Source organism: Melanotaenia boesemani, chromosome 10 (genome assembly GCF_017639745.1).
Source record: "Melanotaenia boesemani isolate fMelBoe1 chromosome 10, fMelBoe1.pri, whole genome shotgun sequence".
In the NCBI taxonomy this organism is placed as follows: Eukaryota; Metazoa; Chordata; class Actinopteri; order Atheriniformes; family Melanotaeniidae; genus Melanotaenia; species Melanotaenia boesemani.
In genome coordinates this window covers 16084932-16102864 of record NC_055691.1, presented here as the reverse complement: position 1 = coordinate 16102864, position 17933 = coordinate 16084932, and the positions used below count along the sequence as shown (strand labels likewise).

At 39.1% G+C, this 17933-nt stretch overlaps 1 protein-coding gene across 5 annotated transcripts in view; it reads right to left on the bottom strand.

The window, feature by feature from the left end:
* Positions 1-17933, bottom strand: part of kif21a (kinesin family member 21A) — a 51921-nt gene that overhangs the window by 9868 nt on the left and 24120 nt on the right. The window contains exons 4-28 of one of the 5 annotated variants that reach the window (XM_041996233.1): positions 17662-17802; positions 17367-17498; positions 17011-17181; positions 16534-16649; positions 16121-16316; positions 15807-15996; positions 15642-15708; positions 14522-14725; positions 12387-12458; positions 11457-11544; positions 11266-11380; positions 9560-9748; positions 8665-8864; positions 8437-8544; positions 8265-8333; positions 6628-6773; positions 6338-6482; positions 4980-5174; positions 3355-3456; positions 3070-3235; positions 2541-2561; positions 1824-1881; positions 1558-1612; positions 1237-1439; positions 532-657 (exon numbers count right to left, since the gene is read on the bottom strand). In XM_041996233.1, the coding sequence (XP_041852167.1) occupies positions 532-657; positions 1237-1439; positions 1558-1612; positions 1824-1881; positions 2541-2561; positions 3070-3235; positions 3355-3456; positions 4980-5174; positions 6338-6482; positions 6628-6773; positions 8265-8333; positions 8437-8544; positions 8665-8864; positions 9560-9748; positions 11266-11380; positions 11457-11544; positions 12387-12458; positions 14522-14725; positions 15642-15708; positions 15807-15996; positions 16121-16316; positions 16534-16649; positions 17011-17181; positions 17367-17498; positions 17662-17802 (3275 nt within the window). The remainder of the gene's footprint in view (positions 1-531; positions 658-1236; positions 1440-1557; positions 1613-1823; positions 1882-2540; positions 2562-3069; positions 3236-3354; positions 3457-4979; positions 5175-6337; positions 6483-6627; positions 6774-8264; positions 8334-8436; positions 8545-8664; positions 8865-9559; positions 9749-11265; positions 11381-11456; positions 11545-12386; positions 12459-14521; positions 14726-15641; positions 15709-15806; positions 15997-16120; positions 16317-16533; positions 16650-17010; positions 17182-17366; positions 17499-17661; positions 17803-17933) is intronic. The other 4 variants (XM_041996230.1, XM_041996231.1, XM_041996232.1 and 1 more) reach the window with 4 other exon arrangements.

Sequence of the window (17933 nt, the reverse complement as noted above, 5' to 3'; positions counted from 1 at the left end):
AGCAATCCACAGATGTGAAACAACTTCTACAGCTTAAACTAAGAATTATTTCTCAGTTGATGCAAAGCCAATTTCCAAACAGCTTCCTTTATCACATTCTTTAAAAATTAGTCTCAAATGGGAGAATTTACCGATCAGACAAAAGCAGGAAGAAAAGTAAATTAATCAAGAAGTAAAATGTAGATCAGAGAAACATCAGAAATAGAGGCATTGATCAGCAAGTTAAACACCGAATTTGAGCCAAAACTACACAGAACATAAAAGGAGAAATCTCTAGATTTTATTAAGACTCAAAGCAGAGACAGAATTTTTAAGTTAAAGAGGAAAATCTTGACTTAAATTTGGCAGGTCAAAGGTCATCACAAAGAAGCAGAGCATTATTGATTATGGTAACGCCACATGCGTCTCCAAAGCAGGAAAACTGGCCAAAGTAGTATTAGTAGAGTCAAAGAGAAGGTATTTAGCCTTTTGCTTTGTTTGTTGTTTGTTTCTTTCAGCTCTGGAGCCACGGTGTTGGCAACAAGCTCTTACTGTTTAATCTCCTTGACCTTTGCCCTGTCAGCCGCTGCTTGTGCCTTGTCATAGGTCTTCCTGCGAGAGAGCGGGGAAGGCTCCGGAGCTCGCTTCTCCACGCCCGTCGGAGTTCTGGAGCCAGAACTGATCGTTCAGATTGATCAATTTATCCAAAAACACACACACACACGCACACACACACACACACACACACCACAAAGAAAGTATACAAAAAAAAAGGAATTACAAAAACAAAAAGAGGGACATGACACCAACACAAATTAATGGCAAAGATGGAGATGAGCATGCTGAACACACAGAAACAACGTTACCTGATATCTTAAAGGCCCAACATAGTGATGGTTCTTCGGCTGTGCTTATTAAAGACGACACTGCAGGTTTTGTTTTTCACCCATATTTCTAATATCACGGATCCCTCAGCTTTACTTTTCACATAAAGTGAATGTGAACAAGCAGATTTGTTAGTAATTTTTCTTTTAGTGGATAAGTTGAAAAGGAGCCAATGAAAAGCCATATGAATATTACTATTTTCCAATATCTACATGCTTCCACCTCAAAGGACTCAAACTGGAGTAAAGTTTGGGCATTTGTAAGGATGCAGAGTAAAAATGGCAAATACTCAATAAAGCAGCAGCATGCAGGAAGCAGAAAAGAAGCAGTTAATATAATGTGTTAGTAAAAGAGTGTCGGGCCTGGACTTACATGCTGCCCATTTTAGAGGAAAAGCCAGGGGAGAGAGCTGTGTATTCCCTGACTGATGAGCCCAACAAGTCCACGTCTCCTCCTCCTCCATCTGGTGTTTCGGCTAACGGCAGCATCGGGCCGGAGAAATCTGAGGGTGCATCGGGAGCAGAGTCGCTGTTTGCATACAGCAGCTCCATCTGAGTGGTGGTCCTCCTGCGAGCCTGAAAGTTAGAGATAGAGGGAAAAAATAAAGAATTTTTTGGGGGGGCAGGGGAGGATTGAAGTAATATTTTATATTTTTCTAGAAAATAAGGCATAAATATAATAAACATATAATACCTTATTCCTTGTTTTGGTCTCCCCGCACAGTTTCATGAGGTCTGATGCCAAGTTGCTATAGTGGGAATACATCAGTTGTTTAATGCGAGTATCAAGAAATGCACTTTAAATGTAATATTAGCTAATCATTCAACATCAACATCAAGATGAAAATATGCAACATGAAAACTCCATTACACAAAAACACAACAGGACATCACATCACATCAACATTAACAAACAGAGTATTAATGCAACAAATCTAGAATAACCCAACATATACTTACGTTCCCTCTGCTGAAGGGCTTTGAGCTGACTCATCGCTGCTGCTATCATCCCCGTTTTCTGTCAAACGAGATCAGTGAACAACATCAGAGCTGAGTGACAATCAGTGGTCATAAGACTCTGATAAGAATGAGATGACTTTATCTTTAACACTGAATTATTCATCTGCTTCTCATTTTTTGCGATTGTTTTAGATTTTAGTTTTTGTAGCTGCTTAGAATGGATGTAGAAAATGAAGGAGGGAAGTAGCAGATGAGACTGAAGTCAGCATAGCGCCATGCTGTTTTACTGACAAACTTGGTCGTCTTGCTGGGCTCACATGGACTGAAAAAGATAATGGGGGGGGGGATGAAAGTAAGAGACCCAGTGTAAGAGAACAAGCTGGGTGAGTGTGAGGAAACATTAGTTCATTGCTCCTGATGGGGTCAGCTGACCTACAGAACATCCATGTTGCACAGTTCCTGTGGAGGGGTCTGGGGTTAGCAGGTGCTAAAGCATGGAGGCTGTAGCACATGTGAGCTGGGAAGAAGAGGAAGATGAGGGGGAGGAAGGAACCAGATAAGGAAAGAGAAAGGGGCCAACCGACAGATGGAGGGAAGCTCGACTGCACTGCACCTCATGCACCTGCGTTCGTTACGTTTAGTTAGTTTTCAGAGTGCAAAGGGGGGAGGAACCATGCATTTATAACGAGGATTAGATTCTAATGTGGTTTCACTTACCGGTTGGGAGGTTACCTAGCTCTGTAAAAACACGAGAAAACAAAAAGAAAAAGAAAAACATGGGGGAACCGGAAAAAAAGCAGTGCACAAATCAAAAACAGTCCCCCAAAAATAAATAATGTGTCTACTGTAAACACAGCATACTACAGAACAGAGGCTGGTGGAGATGCAGGATACAGAATTAATCAATTACTCTTAATGTACGACATGTACGCCATTACTTCACTATGGTAATATGATATTATAGTATTGATTCTGTTCAGTGATGAGACCAGCTTCTCTTCAGCAGAAGGCAACAGGCAAGACCGTCTGAAAAAGGCCAAATCATGCAACTGAACGGCAACCCAGTCCTCCTCTTCCTGGAAAGCAACTGCTTTGTAACAAATATGCAGGTAAATGTGTATACTGAAAAAATGGATCTTAAAATGACATCATCATCCAGATGGAGACTTGCAGGAGGTGGATTGGGTTAAAACTGGGTTCTGGTCAGTAACTGTTCTACCAAGGTCCAAACTAAATCTGCTTTTACCCTGAAGAGCGTTCCCCAGCAGTGCGTCCAGCTCCGGGTTGAACTCTGCTTTCTCCTTCAGCATGTGAAACAGCAGCTGGTTCTGAGTGGCGCTGGTGATTTCAGTCTGCTTCAGCCTGCCCTCCATCACCTTCACCTGAGACTCCCGCTGAGCTGCCTGCAGACCCTGACGTCAGAACCAACACATCCTTTAGATTTACTCCTTCTTCATACATTCCTTAGATGAAAAATAAAACAGGTTAATAATAAGTGTTGTCAATGGGAAAAGCAGGAAAGATATGGTACCTTGTTGATTGCCATTGACATGAAGTGATCTAGCAGGAAACGAGCCTCAGCCAGAGTACAGGAGCCAATCACAGCTGAGACGTCCACCGTGTCCCCCTCCTCCTGCAGGACACAATAGGATTCAGTTTCAAAACTCAACTTCAGCTAATTCACATTTTATCTTATGACATCCAATTATTTTATGCAACTAATGCAGCTAAATAAACAGTTAAACGTGTTTTATGTTAAATTTAAATAATTCTGTAACACCAATAATTCTGCATTTCTAAAGCAAATTTAAACAAAGCAAAGAAAAACTAGAAAAACTAAAAAAAGACTCTTGAAAGATTGAGGATGTTACAGGGTTGTATTTCACAAGGTGCTCCCGTTGGATGTTACAAAGATAAAAAAAGAAGAAAAAAGTGTTGAAAAAAGAGGCAGAATGTGGTATACTAGGGTTAGTTTGGGACCAGGTAGCTACAAAATAATGCACAAAAAATGGAAGTGCAAGGACATGTCAAAGATACGCCTGCTCACTCTATAATCCCACTCTTTTATCTTTTTATTCATAATCCAAGAGAACTGAGGCTGTTTAAAGCCGTTCCACCTCTCTGGAGTCTTTGCCATGTTTACCATCAGTCCAACTTGCTGCTTGTTTTCTGTTTGCTGTATTCATTAAATTTTAACATCGTTCAAGTGAGTGATTTTTGGAAAATCAACATGAGAAAAAAAACTGACTTCAGACCGCTTGGACTGAATTTTATAAGCACTTAACACTCAAAGAATGACACAACAAACTGAAAACAAATCTGGTATAACATTTTATTCTGACATGAGAAAATCGCCTGCTACGATGAAACAGCTTGAAAAATGTTTGATGCAAATTCAGCAACTGAGCAATTTGCTTAGACATACGAGATGTAGGAGCTGATTGCTAATCAAGGTCTTTTTTTTTTTTTTTTTTTTAAAGAAAGGGGTCCGCCCCATTGCGAGCCTTGAAAGTAATCAGCAATTAATCATCTTGAAAGATGTGCTTCCTCTTCGCTGCAGCATCACTGCAGCTGGAGTCTGACAACTGTGCAGGTGAGCTCATGTTGTAAGAAAATAATGTTGATCATCCCATATGATAAAAGAAAAATACATTTTCACAAATGTTCACAAAGAAAACAAAGGAAAGTTTTTAAATGGAAACTGCAGACATCATGTTTCCCCTTCACAGAGATAAACGAAAAGGATGAGAAATGTTTTATTATGACCAGAAACAAAGTAATGTTGGTTGGAAGCAGTTCTAATCATATGAAGCACCTCTACTGAGTAGGAGACGGAGCCGCGACTTCCAAGCAGCCTAAGATTAGTCTTGATGATTTTATTGTTAGTAATTTATTCCATTAAGTTTCCATTTCATTCATTAATCAGATCTAGTATTCAGTTTTATTATGAATAAATGAATATGCAGTTGAATTTACAGCTCCTTATTCTTTTACATAAAAAACTGTAATAAAATATTAACTGTTCTGAACAATAAATTATTTTCAGAATGTAACTTTGTTACTATCTCAGTTACTTTTTGGGAGAAGTTACTTCTAACTATAAGTAAGTCGTCTTTTTAAATAACATGCCCAACACTGGTGATGAGGCATCCTCACCTTGGTTTCCTCCATCTGCATGATGTTTGCCTGGCAGTCTGCGATGCTGTCGTTAATGTAGTCGATGTTGGCCGTCAGTGCATCCACCTCCTCACTGAGAGGAAGCACGGCCTTCTCTGCCTCCGGCCCCTCTCGGACCAGCCGGTCCTTCTTCCTGATGACCTTCTCCTTCCTCTTGGTCAGCTCCTCTCGTTGCTGCACGTTGAAAAATTATACACACCTTTTACAGACTTATGGTGAAGCAGAAAAAGAGAAAATTTACAATACAAAAAAGTTCACTTTCTAATTTTGTAACAGGTTTTCTTTGCTCTGGAGTAAACTAATGTAAAATAATAAAAAGCATAAATAAGATGATGCAGAATTCACTAATAAAGGGTCTTGATGCGACTATTTTCTACCCCAAAATGGAGGTATTAAATCATACCCGTCTCCACCATCTAGATTGTGAGTTACGCGTCATTTTGTATTTTAATAACTTTGTTAAACTTTCTAAATTGTTTGTACTTTTTTTAGTCTGGGGAGAAAATTAAAAGTGTTAGAAGTGGTTAAAATAGAGAAAAAAAATTTAATTATGGTTTGACAAAAACAAATTGCCACTGAATAGGGAAAAGAAATATTACATGATATTAAATAACTAAGAAAAGTACGGACAGTCTAACCTAGGTGGAAAACTGCTCCCCAGGGGCCAAAAACATGGCAGCCCACTGCCCTCTAGTACATCTAGAGATGGGTTAAATGCAGGGCTGAATTTCCCTATTGGGATTAATAAAGTAAAAAGTTATAATGAATTATTAATCATTATTTCAATTAATTATTTATTACCATCAATTATTCATACTGTCTGTGCTAAAAATTAGAAAACATCTGAAGAAAGAGTACATGTCATTTAAAAGGAAAAGACATCTTTAAGAAACCCAGATTTAGAGCTCAGCTGATGGAACGGTGTATCGGTAAAAGAAATCAGTTTAGAAAATAATCTGGACAACGATATGGAAGAAGATAAATCAATCAATAGCTTTGAAAAGAAAGTTAAAGTTGATTTATTGAATTTATTTACATGTTAATGGTTCTTTTACTTTCATGTGATGGTTTCAAGTGATCAAGCTTTGTTAGATAGAGAGGCTAGATTAGCCTTACTTTATCACACTTGTTTGTTTTTTGTTGATTTGTTGTTGTTTTTTTATTGGAAATTAATTTAGATTAAATTGTTAGGAAGGGGAAGTTTATAAGAATTTTCTTCTTTCTGCTTTTCATTCTTGTTTTTAGATCATCTTTTATCTGTTTTTGTTGGATTGTGTCAAGAAATAAATTATTAACTATACTAAAATGAAAACCCAGAATAAGTGCTTTAGGACTACCTTGAGGAGGCGGTTCATGTCAGCCTCCATGTTGGAGATGGTCATCCTCTGCATGATGACATCAGAGATCCGCCGCTCCAGGGACTGCCATTTGTTGCGGGCGATTCTGGTGGAGTAAACTCCTGCTGTACGCCTGTAAGAAGAGCTGATCAGACAGCGTCTTCTGTTATTGAAGTTACTCATAAGTCTGTTATTTGTTTTTTTTTGTTTAATTGGACTGCAGATGGATCAATATTGGCATAAGTCAAGTCTCCATGGAAACAATAATAAAAACACCCAAACAGACTTACCGTGTGCCGTTGGGAGCAGCACTGCTGGAAGAATACATGCGTCCGGAGGGAGGTCGGTGGGGGGAGTCCTGGACTGGTTCTGGAAGGTTCACTCTCCTGATCACCTTACCTGAGGTGGGCCTGACCTGCCTCCTCAGAGCGGTCACCTGATCCACAAACACGCGATGTAGAGTAAAGTGAGGACAGATATGTACAAGAATGGATCAGCAGAAGGGACGGTAAAAAAAGATCCTAAAATGTGCTGAAACTATCTGAGAATTACAGATTCAAACCTAAAAATGTACTTGATGCTTGTAGTAGCAATTATCATAGCTCCATATTTTAAAATATACAAATCTCGTTCCACTTTAATAAATTTAACATTTGTTGCTTGGAGTAATTATCAGATATAGCAGGGCTCACCAACTCTGCTCCTCAAGGGCTGCGTTTCTGCAGCTTTTACATGTTTTCCTGCTGCAACACACCTGGTTTAAATTAAATGTTTGTTGCAATGTTCTGCATTAATCTGTTAATTACCCTTTGATTGAATCAGGTGTGTTGCAGCAGGAAAACATCTAAAACCTGTAGAACAGTAGCCCTCAAGGACCAGAGTTGGCAATCCTTAATATATACTAATAATTACTGATAATATTCTAATATATTAATCAGTATGTAATTTACAAATAGAGCCTTTGTGAGTTCCTCATTCATAGGGGAAGGCATCTATCTTCAACACTTGCATGTCTTTATGTATATTACCTGTTTACACCAATTTTCCCAATGAAATAATCTCCCTTCATAAAGGAACCCATATGTGCACATGGTGAGACTGATAGGGTTGCAAGCAATTATGCTTTAGACGTCTCGCACATCCTGCTGCTTTATAACTGCATTATAGTATTCTTGACAACATAACTAGGGTATTACAGCATATCATCTACAGAGAATATCTATGGAGCAGTTCTAGGGGCAGCTCCACTAGCAATATGCCTCTGAAACAACTAAGAAGATCTCTGCTGCAGGATAGCCTCACGCCTACCAAGATGGTGGCAGCTCATCAGGCACTGGCGACCACTGGAGCTGTGGAGATGATGACAGCTAATATAACTTGCTCGACTGATGACTGACAGTATACCATTTTATCCCATCATCTTACACACCATCAACCAGGTCAGAGAGGCAGAGGAAAGGAAGCTCGCAGAGGAGAATATCACGTCTGAGGCAGAAAATTAATTAGGCATTGATGGACTAATTAAAAGATAGGGCGCTTACATTTATATCAGAGCCAACTTTACTAAGAGAAGAGTGACACTTAGTCATGTAACAGTGGGGTTGCAAAGTCAATCCAGTTTTTCCAGGTCATGCTGCTTAAATCTGTCCCTCTAGAATCACAAAGACAGTCATCTTGTCTTTTTAATTTTTTCCTAAATTATATTGTTTCATTCTTTGGACAAACTACTCATGTGACGCTTTTCAACATCCACATTCCATTCTGCTGGGAGAGAGACTGTTTATCCTTTTAGTCATTGGCAACATTAACTCATTTTATACTTCAATACCAAATCAGTAATACTTACGCTTGTTTAAAAAGTCATCAATTACCCGAACAACCAATCACAGTACAGTAAAGCAACTCCAGCTGATTCAGTGCTGCTCACCTCCTCAGTCTTTCTCCTCAGAATAAGCTCCTGCTGCCTCTTCTGAGCCTCCAATAACTTCAGCTGATGCTGAGGAGGAAACACAATAATAGAATTAACAGTGATAAGTAAATCTGCTCTGCTGCAGAAAACCAACATGAAATCCCAGACTGAGCAAGCATTCATCACTAACCTCTTGCTTACGCTGGTCTTTCTTTAAAGAGGCAATTTCTCTGTTCCTGCGAGATTCGTTCATCCTGTTTTTCTCCTGCTGCTCCTTCATCTGCTTCATGAGACGAACCTGAACAATCAGATTAAACAAGAGAGGTTCTGACTTGCAAATAAAACTTCTGATCCAATAAAATCTGTGGGAAGTGTGCCTTTTCTGGTCAATATTACAAAAAAATGACAGGTGTTGCACCTTTGTCTTCTTCATTTCTGCCACATCCATCTGAAGCTTCTTCAGCTGCTTCTCGTACTGTGATTGGTTCTTGAGCAGACGGGCGTGCTCTTTCTGAGCCGACTGCAGCTTCTGAAGCTCCTTGTTCATGACGCTCAGCTTCTTCTCGTATTCAGCCTTGATTTTGCGAGTCTTGTCCTCTGTGCCGCTTTCAACTGAATCTTTAAATATCCAACACACACATACAAAGAACCTGATGCATAAAAAGGACACGCTTCATCATTCTTTAAACATTTTAAAAAGTTTTCTCATTCTCACTGCAGGTACAAACATTTGCTCCAAACAGCCTTATTTAACTTATCAGGTGGGCTTAAAACTCCTCAAAGCTTTTAAATTAGTCTCAGACAGAAGTTGATCTGTTGTGTTGATAAACTGCATTTTGGCAGACATTCACAAGAGAAGTTATGTTTTCTAAAGCACAGACAGTCTGAATGATCTTATTTTGTTCTTTAAATACTCAGGAGAAAAGCTTGAGATCAAACATGTCAGGAGAAATATTCATTCTTCTAAATAAAGTGGGTGAAGATAAAATTTAAAGATACTTCAGATTTGAGTCAAATAACCAGATCAGACACAGAAACATGAAGAATTAAGCTCACAGATGCCATCTGGTGGACATATATATTATATGTTGTGGTTTATATTCTTTTTGGCATCGTTAGCAGAGCCTGGGATCTAAGAATTTCACTGCCATTAATTATTGATGTAATTGTTGTGCAATGACAATAAATTCATTCATTCATATATATATATTTTATATATATATATATATATATATATTTATATATAAACAGAACATGTGGACACTAAGTAAATGATCAGAAACAGCGCAGCATGCACGGCCTCCTCGTCTTACTCATGTTTTGGAGGACGCGGTCTCTCTCCAGCTGGGTGTCCCTGATCTTGCACTGCAGCATCATCAGCTTCTGTTCGTACTGCTGTTTGAGCGTGTGCAGACGCCGCTGGCTGTTCTCCAGCTCGTCAATGAGTTTCTGCTTGATGGCGATCTCGCAGGTGATGTTGGCCAGATCCGCCTGGTAGTTCTCTGTCAAACAGATGATCAGATCAGGAGTCACATTTATAGTTAGAAAACCAGAGCAGTTCTAGTATTAAACAATACAATCCACCTCATTCTTCTCTCAGCCCTGTAGTTTTTCTTTAATTAGTTCATTTAGTTTAGGTGTTTTTTTTGTTCTTTTTCTTTCTTTTTTCTCACTTGTTTTTTATTTTGATTTTATTTATATTTGCTTATAATTCCTGCTGTTTTATGATGATGGCAGCATGTGTCATTTTTCCATTTTAGCTGAGCCATTCTGCTTATATTAATAAGCTGTGTGTGGATTTCTTTTGCAGAAGTGTAGCAGCTGGATACAGTTTTCCACTGCTGTTTTCCAGACTTTTTCCACAATATCCCTCTCCCTTGACATTTTCAGTTCCTCCAATTTAGGTGTGTCAGCCTCCCTAGAGAGGCCATAGAAAAGCGACGGTCTGCTTTTTCGATGGGAAGTATCTTGGAATCTCATTGCTTCCATTTCAGTGTTTAGTCTTACTTTAATGATATCTCACACAAACAAGGACGATCACAAATATCAGTAGCTGAGAAATGCAGGAAATATGAGTGTACAGACTATGTTTTTTGGAGGGTAATAATGTATTATGTGTCAAGCAGCGACGCAGTATGTAAAGGGAACATTCAAGTTTAATTTTCAGAGTATTTTTAGATGTATGCCAACACATGAAATGCATCACAGTTGCAGATGAACTCATGAATTTAATTGCAAGTTTCCTCAAAGATTTGCTGCACATCCACAAGAGTCTATAATATATACATATGTATTATGTATTAATACCATATATAATTTAAACTGATGAAAGAGATTAAAATATGTCTTTGTTCTATGCTGTCAACTTCTGTCAAATCCTTCAACTTCTGCCTCTTTTTTTAAGTCATTACTTAATGTTCTCACCATTAGAAACTATGTAAATAATATCCAGTTCATTTATGGAAAAACATCTAATGAAATCCCCTGAAGAGAAATCAGTGATTTCTTTGTATTGTTTGTTTTGAAACAATTAAAATTTAGACAAACTGTGCAAGTCCATATATTATTCTATTTGTCTTTTTAGTTATTGACTTTGTAAATATTTTAGTAAGTTTTAAATGTTGAAAGGCAAATACAGAAAAAGAAGAAGGTCATAGATCTGAGGTTTTTCCTTAACTTCCAAAAGATTAACATCACTTTAACACTACAGATAACACACTCTAAAGATTAGATGTGTTGAGTAATTCAGAATCACTTTTCTGAGATAAAAACACAAGTTGTACGTCTATTTAAGAGGACATTCTGTCACTCAGCAGTATAATGTAGACCTGAAACCATGGAGACATTTTGGTTGGATCACAGCACATCTCTATTAGGGAGAGGGACGTGCACTGGAAAGCTGGCTGTGATTCCCCACATGCTAACAAAGGGAACTTTAATTAGCTACAAAGGAAGCACCGAGCACAAATGGGTAAGATTAAGTTTTTGGAAAAGTTCAGACAGAAATTTTCCCTGATACCCTTTTCATCCGACTCCGAGTCGGAATCATCAGAGCTCTCCTCTACTTCCATCTCCTCCTCTTCCTCGTCCTCCTCCTCCTCTCCTTCTTCATGGTCGCTGCCCTCTTGGACCTCCTGCAGCATCATATTAATTTAATTTATTATCTGAAGGCAGTTTTATGTTAAAAGTTAGAACTGATCAGGATCGTACCATTTCAGCATCCTCGCTGACCCGCTCGGCCATTTCCTTCTCGGTGCCCTTTTCTTGATCGTTGTCGGGAACTTCTTCCTTGTTGGCACTAAAAAATTCAGAGATGGCTGTCAGTCAAAGCTGCTCGCTCCCAGCTCATTAATGTACAATGCAGGAAGATCACGTTAAAGTTTCCTGCAGAAAGTGACGTCCACAGGTGCTGGAACACTTGAGTTAGCAAGACTCATATTTCTAAGCAGACATCTGTGGGTAATAAACTGTTTTAGTAACATATATGCACAGATCGGCTGTTATCAGGGGAGTTGCCTTGTCTTTATAAGCAATCAAGCTGATATAGGTTACAATATGTTCTCAGACACTGATGCATTTAAAGAGCACAAATTATTAGCTGTTTTCTTGAGCCATTTTGTGGATTTTCATTTAAAAATTAAGGAGGGAAGCATCTCAGAGTCTGAACAAAACCAGGAAAAGCAAGCGTGGAAGAAAAAAGGAGGCACAAAAAAAGTAAATGTGTGAACCAAATTGGATAAATAACTATCCAATCAGAGGGATTAGTGATGTTAAAGCAGTGTGCCACAAAGCCATTGTGACAGGCAAACAAATAAGAAAAAAAGACCCAACAAAGAAAAAATATTCATCAGTCCTCAGTTTGAATATTTTAGATTCTTGTTCTCTTCTCATCATATTCAACTCAAAAAGTGCAGAGATGGAGCATGGAGAGTAAAGTAAAGATGAGCAAAAAAAAGATCTGAAAAGAGATTTAATATTTCAGATTATTAAAAAAGTGTTTGATGGGAACAAAGTTCTTCTATAGTAGCCTATTTCACTCCAGGTGGGGGCCAAAATGAACTAAAAACAAGTCAAATAAACAGTGGAATAGTGGAAGCATAGGATGGGGATGGCAACAAGAGGATGGTAGCTCAGACAAACCTGGCATCCTCAACCTCTTCCACCACCTCCTCCCTTTCCTCCCTTTCTCTCTCCTCCAACAGCTGCTGGAGTCTTCAGGGAGGGGTGAAGGGTCAAACCCGAGAAGGAAGCAAGAGATGAAGGAAGAATGGTCAGAGGAAACTCTGCACTGAGGACCCCACCTTTTATCCCCCTCAGCACAGCCCTGACCATCTTCATCCTGGAGCCTGTTTTACTCTTAATGTTATTTATTAAAGATCAAATTTATATTAAAGTAACCACACATTAATCAGAAGGTTTTATTTTTTTTTCTTTAAGTCTCAGAATACAGCAAATAGAAAAACAGCAAAGAAAGCTTCTGGTTGAATATTTCAGCTATGCTTGTTAAAAAAGGAGCAGATTCCATTAAATTTAACAGTTTTCCATCACAGATCCATGTTTTAAACAAAGTCCACATATCTATTTTTTATTGGGAAAAATCAAAAACATGATGGGCCTCATTCACCAATGCCTTCAATGGTTAGATTTATTAAATTCTTTTTTATTTTTCTTTCTTCAAAAAACACTGGTTCATAAACATGGTTTTAGACTGCCATATTGTTCACATCTCTACTCTTAAACCACCAAATGCCTGCACACTGACGGAGAAGAGGGAAAATAACCTTTAATGCACATGTGTGCTGTCTATTCGGGGGTGGTGTTAGGAGGACCAGCAACAGAATTAAATTCCCTTGAATGCAACTTGTTCTTCAGCTGTTTATGGAACCTTTTTGTTTTCTGTGGCCAGTTGATTTATTGGCTTTATGACTAGAAAGGGAGAAAGATCAGTGGACAGCTGTAATATGCCCACCCTGTCTCCCAGCACCTGTTGAAATGTTCTAGTGACCAAAAAGCCCAAAGTGGAAAGAACCTGCACCCACATGCAGGTAGAACGGGGTTGGACCATTTTTATAGCTCTAATTGCTTGCAAAGCTTCGTGAGAACAGCTCTTGGTAGTCTAAAGTGTCCAAATAGGTACTTATTACTCTCTGTAAATTCATGTGCATGGTCATGAAAGATTTGCTCCATCTGTGGGACAGAATCTGCAATATCTTGGAGTAACAGTAAGGCTACATCCACATGGAGATAACGCTGATCTCATTTTAAAAGCATTTTCTGTAAAGGCCAAATCATTTCTTGAAAAGTGTACGTCCACGCAAAACGCCTAAAAACACTAAATTAAATACCCGGCCTGTAAGTGGTGCTTTAACACTGCCACAGAAATACACCAAAAACAGGGAATAAGACATGGAGCAGAAACTTGTGGAATATAAAACATTTGAAGAAGAAGATGGTGGATAATCGAGGCTTAAAAAAAAAAAAAAAAAAAGAAAAAAAAAGAGAAGAGAAGCCCATTTCTGCTTTGGATTACACTTGACTACAAGATGACTCAGCACAAACCCAACAATGTAATCTGCCATTGTTGTAGCTGTAGGTGGGGTTTTTTAAGTGAAAGATGGGGCTATGTACAGGAAAGATGAGTATGGGTTAGTTGAAGACAAAGCAATTAAACTGTGGCTTTTCAGATTTTTTCACATTGGTTGGAAAAATTTCCTTGATTTGGGCTCTCAAAACACTGGGTCCATGTAGACAAAATGTCCCAATGACTTATTAAAAAACTAGCAGGTCTTCATGTGGTCAGGACTAGGAAGAAGAAAGGCCACGTTTGGTGCAGAAAAGGGGGAACGACTACTTGAAGTTAGCCTGGATGAGAAAAAATTTGTGAAGGCCATGAAAAAGTGCAAATTAGGATTTAAACTGGTGAATGAGGCCCGGTATTAGTTTGATTTATTCATGCCACAACTAGCTCTAACTTCAATAATTAAATCATTAGAGGCCTGATATCGTCCTGAGATCCACATTTACGATGACTGCATTTAAACTTCCAACTGCAGCACTATTATTAGCTTCTGTAAACTGGTGTCTGGTTGTCATAAATGATACAATTCTGGCCAAAGCCTCAACATGTCCTTGGACAACTTTCACTGCTTTAAATAAAATTTGGCCCCATTCCTGTTTGAAACTCTTCCATATGAAAGCACAACTAAATCAAAACATTCAATGCAGGCACGCCTACATCAAATAATCCAAATCATCCAAACCGTAGCTCCTGTTACCTTTTCTTTTTCTTTTTTTCTCGTTTCTTTAGCTTCTCCAGGTCTTTCTTGGCCAGTTCGATGATGTCGGAGGTCTCCTTCTCAGGGGCCAGCAGAGTGGTGGAGAATGAGCCGGGCCCTCCGTAAAACGACTGACGGCTGGACGCGCGAGACAGATTCTTCCGTAAATTCTCATTGATAGCCTCGCTCTCCAGGAGTTTAGCCCTGAAGGACACATCCAGACACAGAGACCAGACGATTAAAGAGGATTCGCTACAGTAGGGACATTTACTACGCAGCTGCCTTCAGGATGATAAAAACTAAATGTCTCAGAACTTCAAATAACTCAAAGCAAAAGTGAGATGACTCAACAAATATTGCCATCTGCTAGGTCTCGGATGTCAACCTCCAGACCTCGAGGGTCACCATCTTGTAGTTTTAAACATATTTCCCTGCTTCAACACACCTGATTCAAATGAATGGGTCAGAATCTAAAACCTGCAGGACAGCGGCCCTCGGGGGCCGGAGATGACATCTTGTATTAGTTTTATTGTGTCAACATGTAAAGCCTGTTGTAAAGAACATCTGCATTTGGTTTGACACTAACCTGAATCTTCTTCGGGATTTTTGTTTTCATCATCTAAGAAATATTTATTAGACATAATCTATTGTAACCCTTCACTATTTTACACACTTATTTCCTCGTACGACAGCCTCCTTTCACCCAGTGTTACTGTCACTGTGATAGGTCTTCCAGTTTTCTCTTATATTTCCTCAAAGCTCAAAGCTCACCCACCCAAAATTTCAATTTTCTCCCATCATATCTGAGCTCTGATTTTTCTCTTTGGATTTAGAAGAGACTCTCCTGTTATAAAAACTATATAACAAATATATATACATCTATGTTCAGTGGAAGCCTCTAAACTCTGGAACAAGCAGTCAGAGGAGATCAGGTCAGCAGAGTTTAGCGCCTGCTTGTAAATCTCTTCTATAAAAAATACTTTTTAATTAGAGAGCCTTTCGTGATTTTATCTGCCCTTTCTGGTTAAATTGCTGCCCAAAATTGTAATTATACTTGTACTATATATTAGACACACATAAATGGATAATAACAACCATTGTGTCACAGTCAGATACTTACCGAAGATCTTCAATCTCCTTGATATAACTCTGTATCATGTTTCCAATCTCCTCTGTGCCCCCTTCACCTGAGGGAGAAAATCAAATCCCAGTTGAAAACAAAACAGTATGCTGTTTATTATCCATGCCTTCTGTAACGATAGACATGATGACAGAGCAGCCCTACCTGCCCTAGCGAGAGCTTGGTTAGCCTGGTCACTGAGCAGTTGGGTGAGTCTCGCCCGCTGGGCGTCGATGGTCTCCTGCATGGCCTTGACCCTCACCCTCAGGTTGCTGTTTTCCGTCTGCAGCATGGAGTTCTCGTGGAACATATCGCTGAAGCTTTCCACACCGTCCTCACCCACCATACGTTTACCCTGCAGGACACAGCTTGTTATTCCCAATGCACAGCTGCAGCACGATTTAAAAATGTTCTGGTAAATATCTTCCAACAAGGTTTTTTTTCTTTTTAACGTTAAAATCGGTCCTCTTCCTCCTTACCGTCTTGTACTCCATCAGCTCTATCTGCAGTCGTGCTATCTCCGTCCTCAGAGCGCTGATCTGCTGGCTGGCTTTGTCCTGGTTCACCATCACTTTGTTCTTGATGTTCCGGGCCCGGTTGGCGTACTTTAACGTGTTCAGCGTTTCCATGAAGTCACGATCAGACGGACTAATGCATGCAATCATTACTGTTTGGCTGAAATTGAAGAAAAAAATAAATAAAAAAGGGGAGATTTCCATTTTATGCAGCTGTACAATCTCACTTTTTACTTTTTGGTAAACACTTCTATTTAGTCATATAGACAATATGTTAGATATAAAAAATATGCAAATAAAATCTAAACTAAGCTTATTATTTCACATTTAGCTTTGTAATTTTATTATTGATCAGTTCTGATCAGTTTCCCACCAACCTGTTTCCTCCTAACGAGTCCTGCAGCAGTCGGGTGAGTTTGGAGTCTCGGTAAGGCACATGTGAAGCCCGCTTGCTCCGGTCACCCAAAGCACTGATTACATTCCCCAGAGCAAGCTGAGCCGTGGAAATGGGAGAGCAAGAAAACAAAAAATTTTGTAAATTGTTTATGTAGTTTTCAGATAATCCATTTGTAAGATTCAAATGTTGTCCCTGCATGAAGCACATTATTTACTGGTTGATTTTTCTCAATTTTTATTCAAGAAAACAAAACTTTGACACTCAAATTGAAGTTTAATTTTTTTCTTTAATTCCTACAATAAATATCCAAATTATTAGTAAAAAATTTTACAAAAAGTTTTTTCTTGGGTAAAAATATATCAGTAAATAAACCAAAGCATTTTGTGTTGGATAGTTGATGATGTTTAACAAATGTAGCCACTAGATGGCAGTCTACTACCACTACAGGAGCGCTCACCAGCCCGCAGTTTATGGAGATGCCCTCTTTGGCTCTGTCCCCCGTCGCTCCGGTTCTCTTCAGTCTCTCAGAACCAGCCAGGTCCACAAAGTGAAACTTGGCGGTCAGCGTCTCGTATTCATCCATCTCAGAGTTCCCATTGGAGACTCGGTTATCGTTCTCATTTTCTTGCTGAGAGGACAACGACAAATGTAAACACTGAGTAACACAGCATCGCCATGACAACGGCCCATCTCAAACCAATTCCATCAAACACATAAAACAAATCACTGGAAATAACAGATCCTCTTGCCAATAAGAACTCATTGTTATTTGCAGAGATTTTTAAGACTGTTCTGCTGTTATCCTGCACTCACATTGTCAGAGGCACAGACGCGGACTTGGCACAGGTGGATGGTGAAGATGGCGTGGGATCGGGAGCTCTGGACATTCATCTGAGTGCTGGCTGTGGTGCGAGACAAAGCTCCCAACTTCAGGCACTGCATCATCTGAGGAGGAAGAAAAACAAAAGATTGACCTAAGCCATGAAGATTAATAAAGAAAAACATGTTAACATAGGAAACATTCACCCACAAACTGCTCAATAAATTCACATTTTCACTGAATAACCACTTTGATTTGGCGTCATGATGTGTTTTCTCTGTATTGTACCTCAGCTTCAGAGGACACGGTTCGTGTGGTCACTCCTACAGTATAAATTCCTCCGTTGGCATCTTCGTGGATCTTAATGTGAGATTTCTGCTTCATGTCTCTTGTGGAGTCAAACAGGTCCAAAACTTCCTCATTATAAAGCTGCAGGGAAGCAAATGAGACAAAATCTATTTAAGCTCTTCAGCACAAAGCCTGTTTTTTCTGCATCCTGTCTGAAATCACAACCCCTAAAGAATTATAGTATATATTCATAACTAGAAGGCCTGCATGTA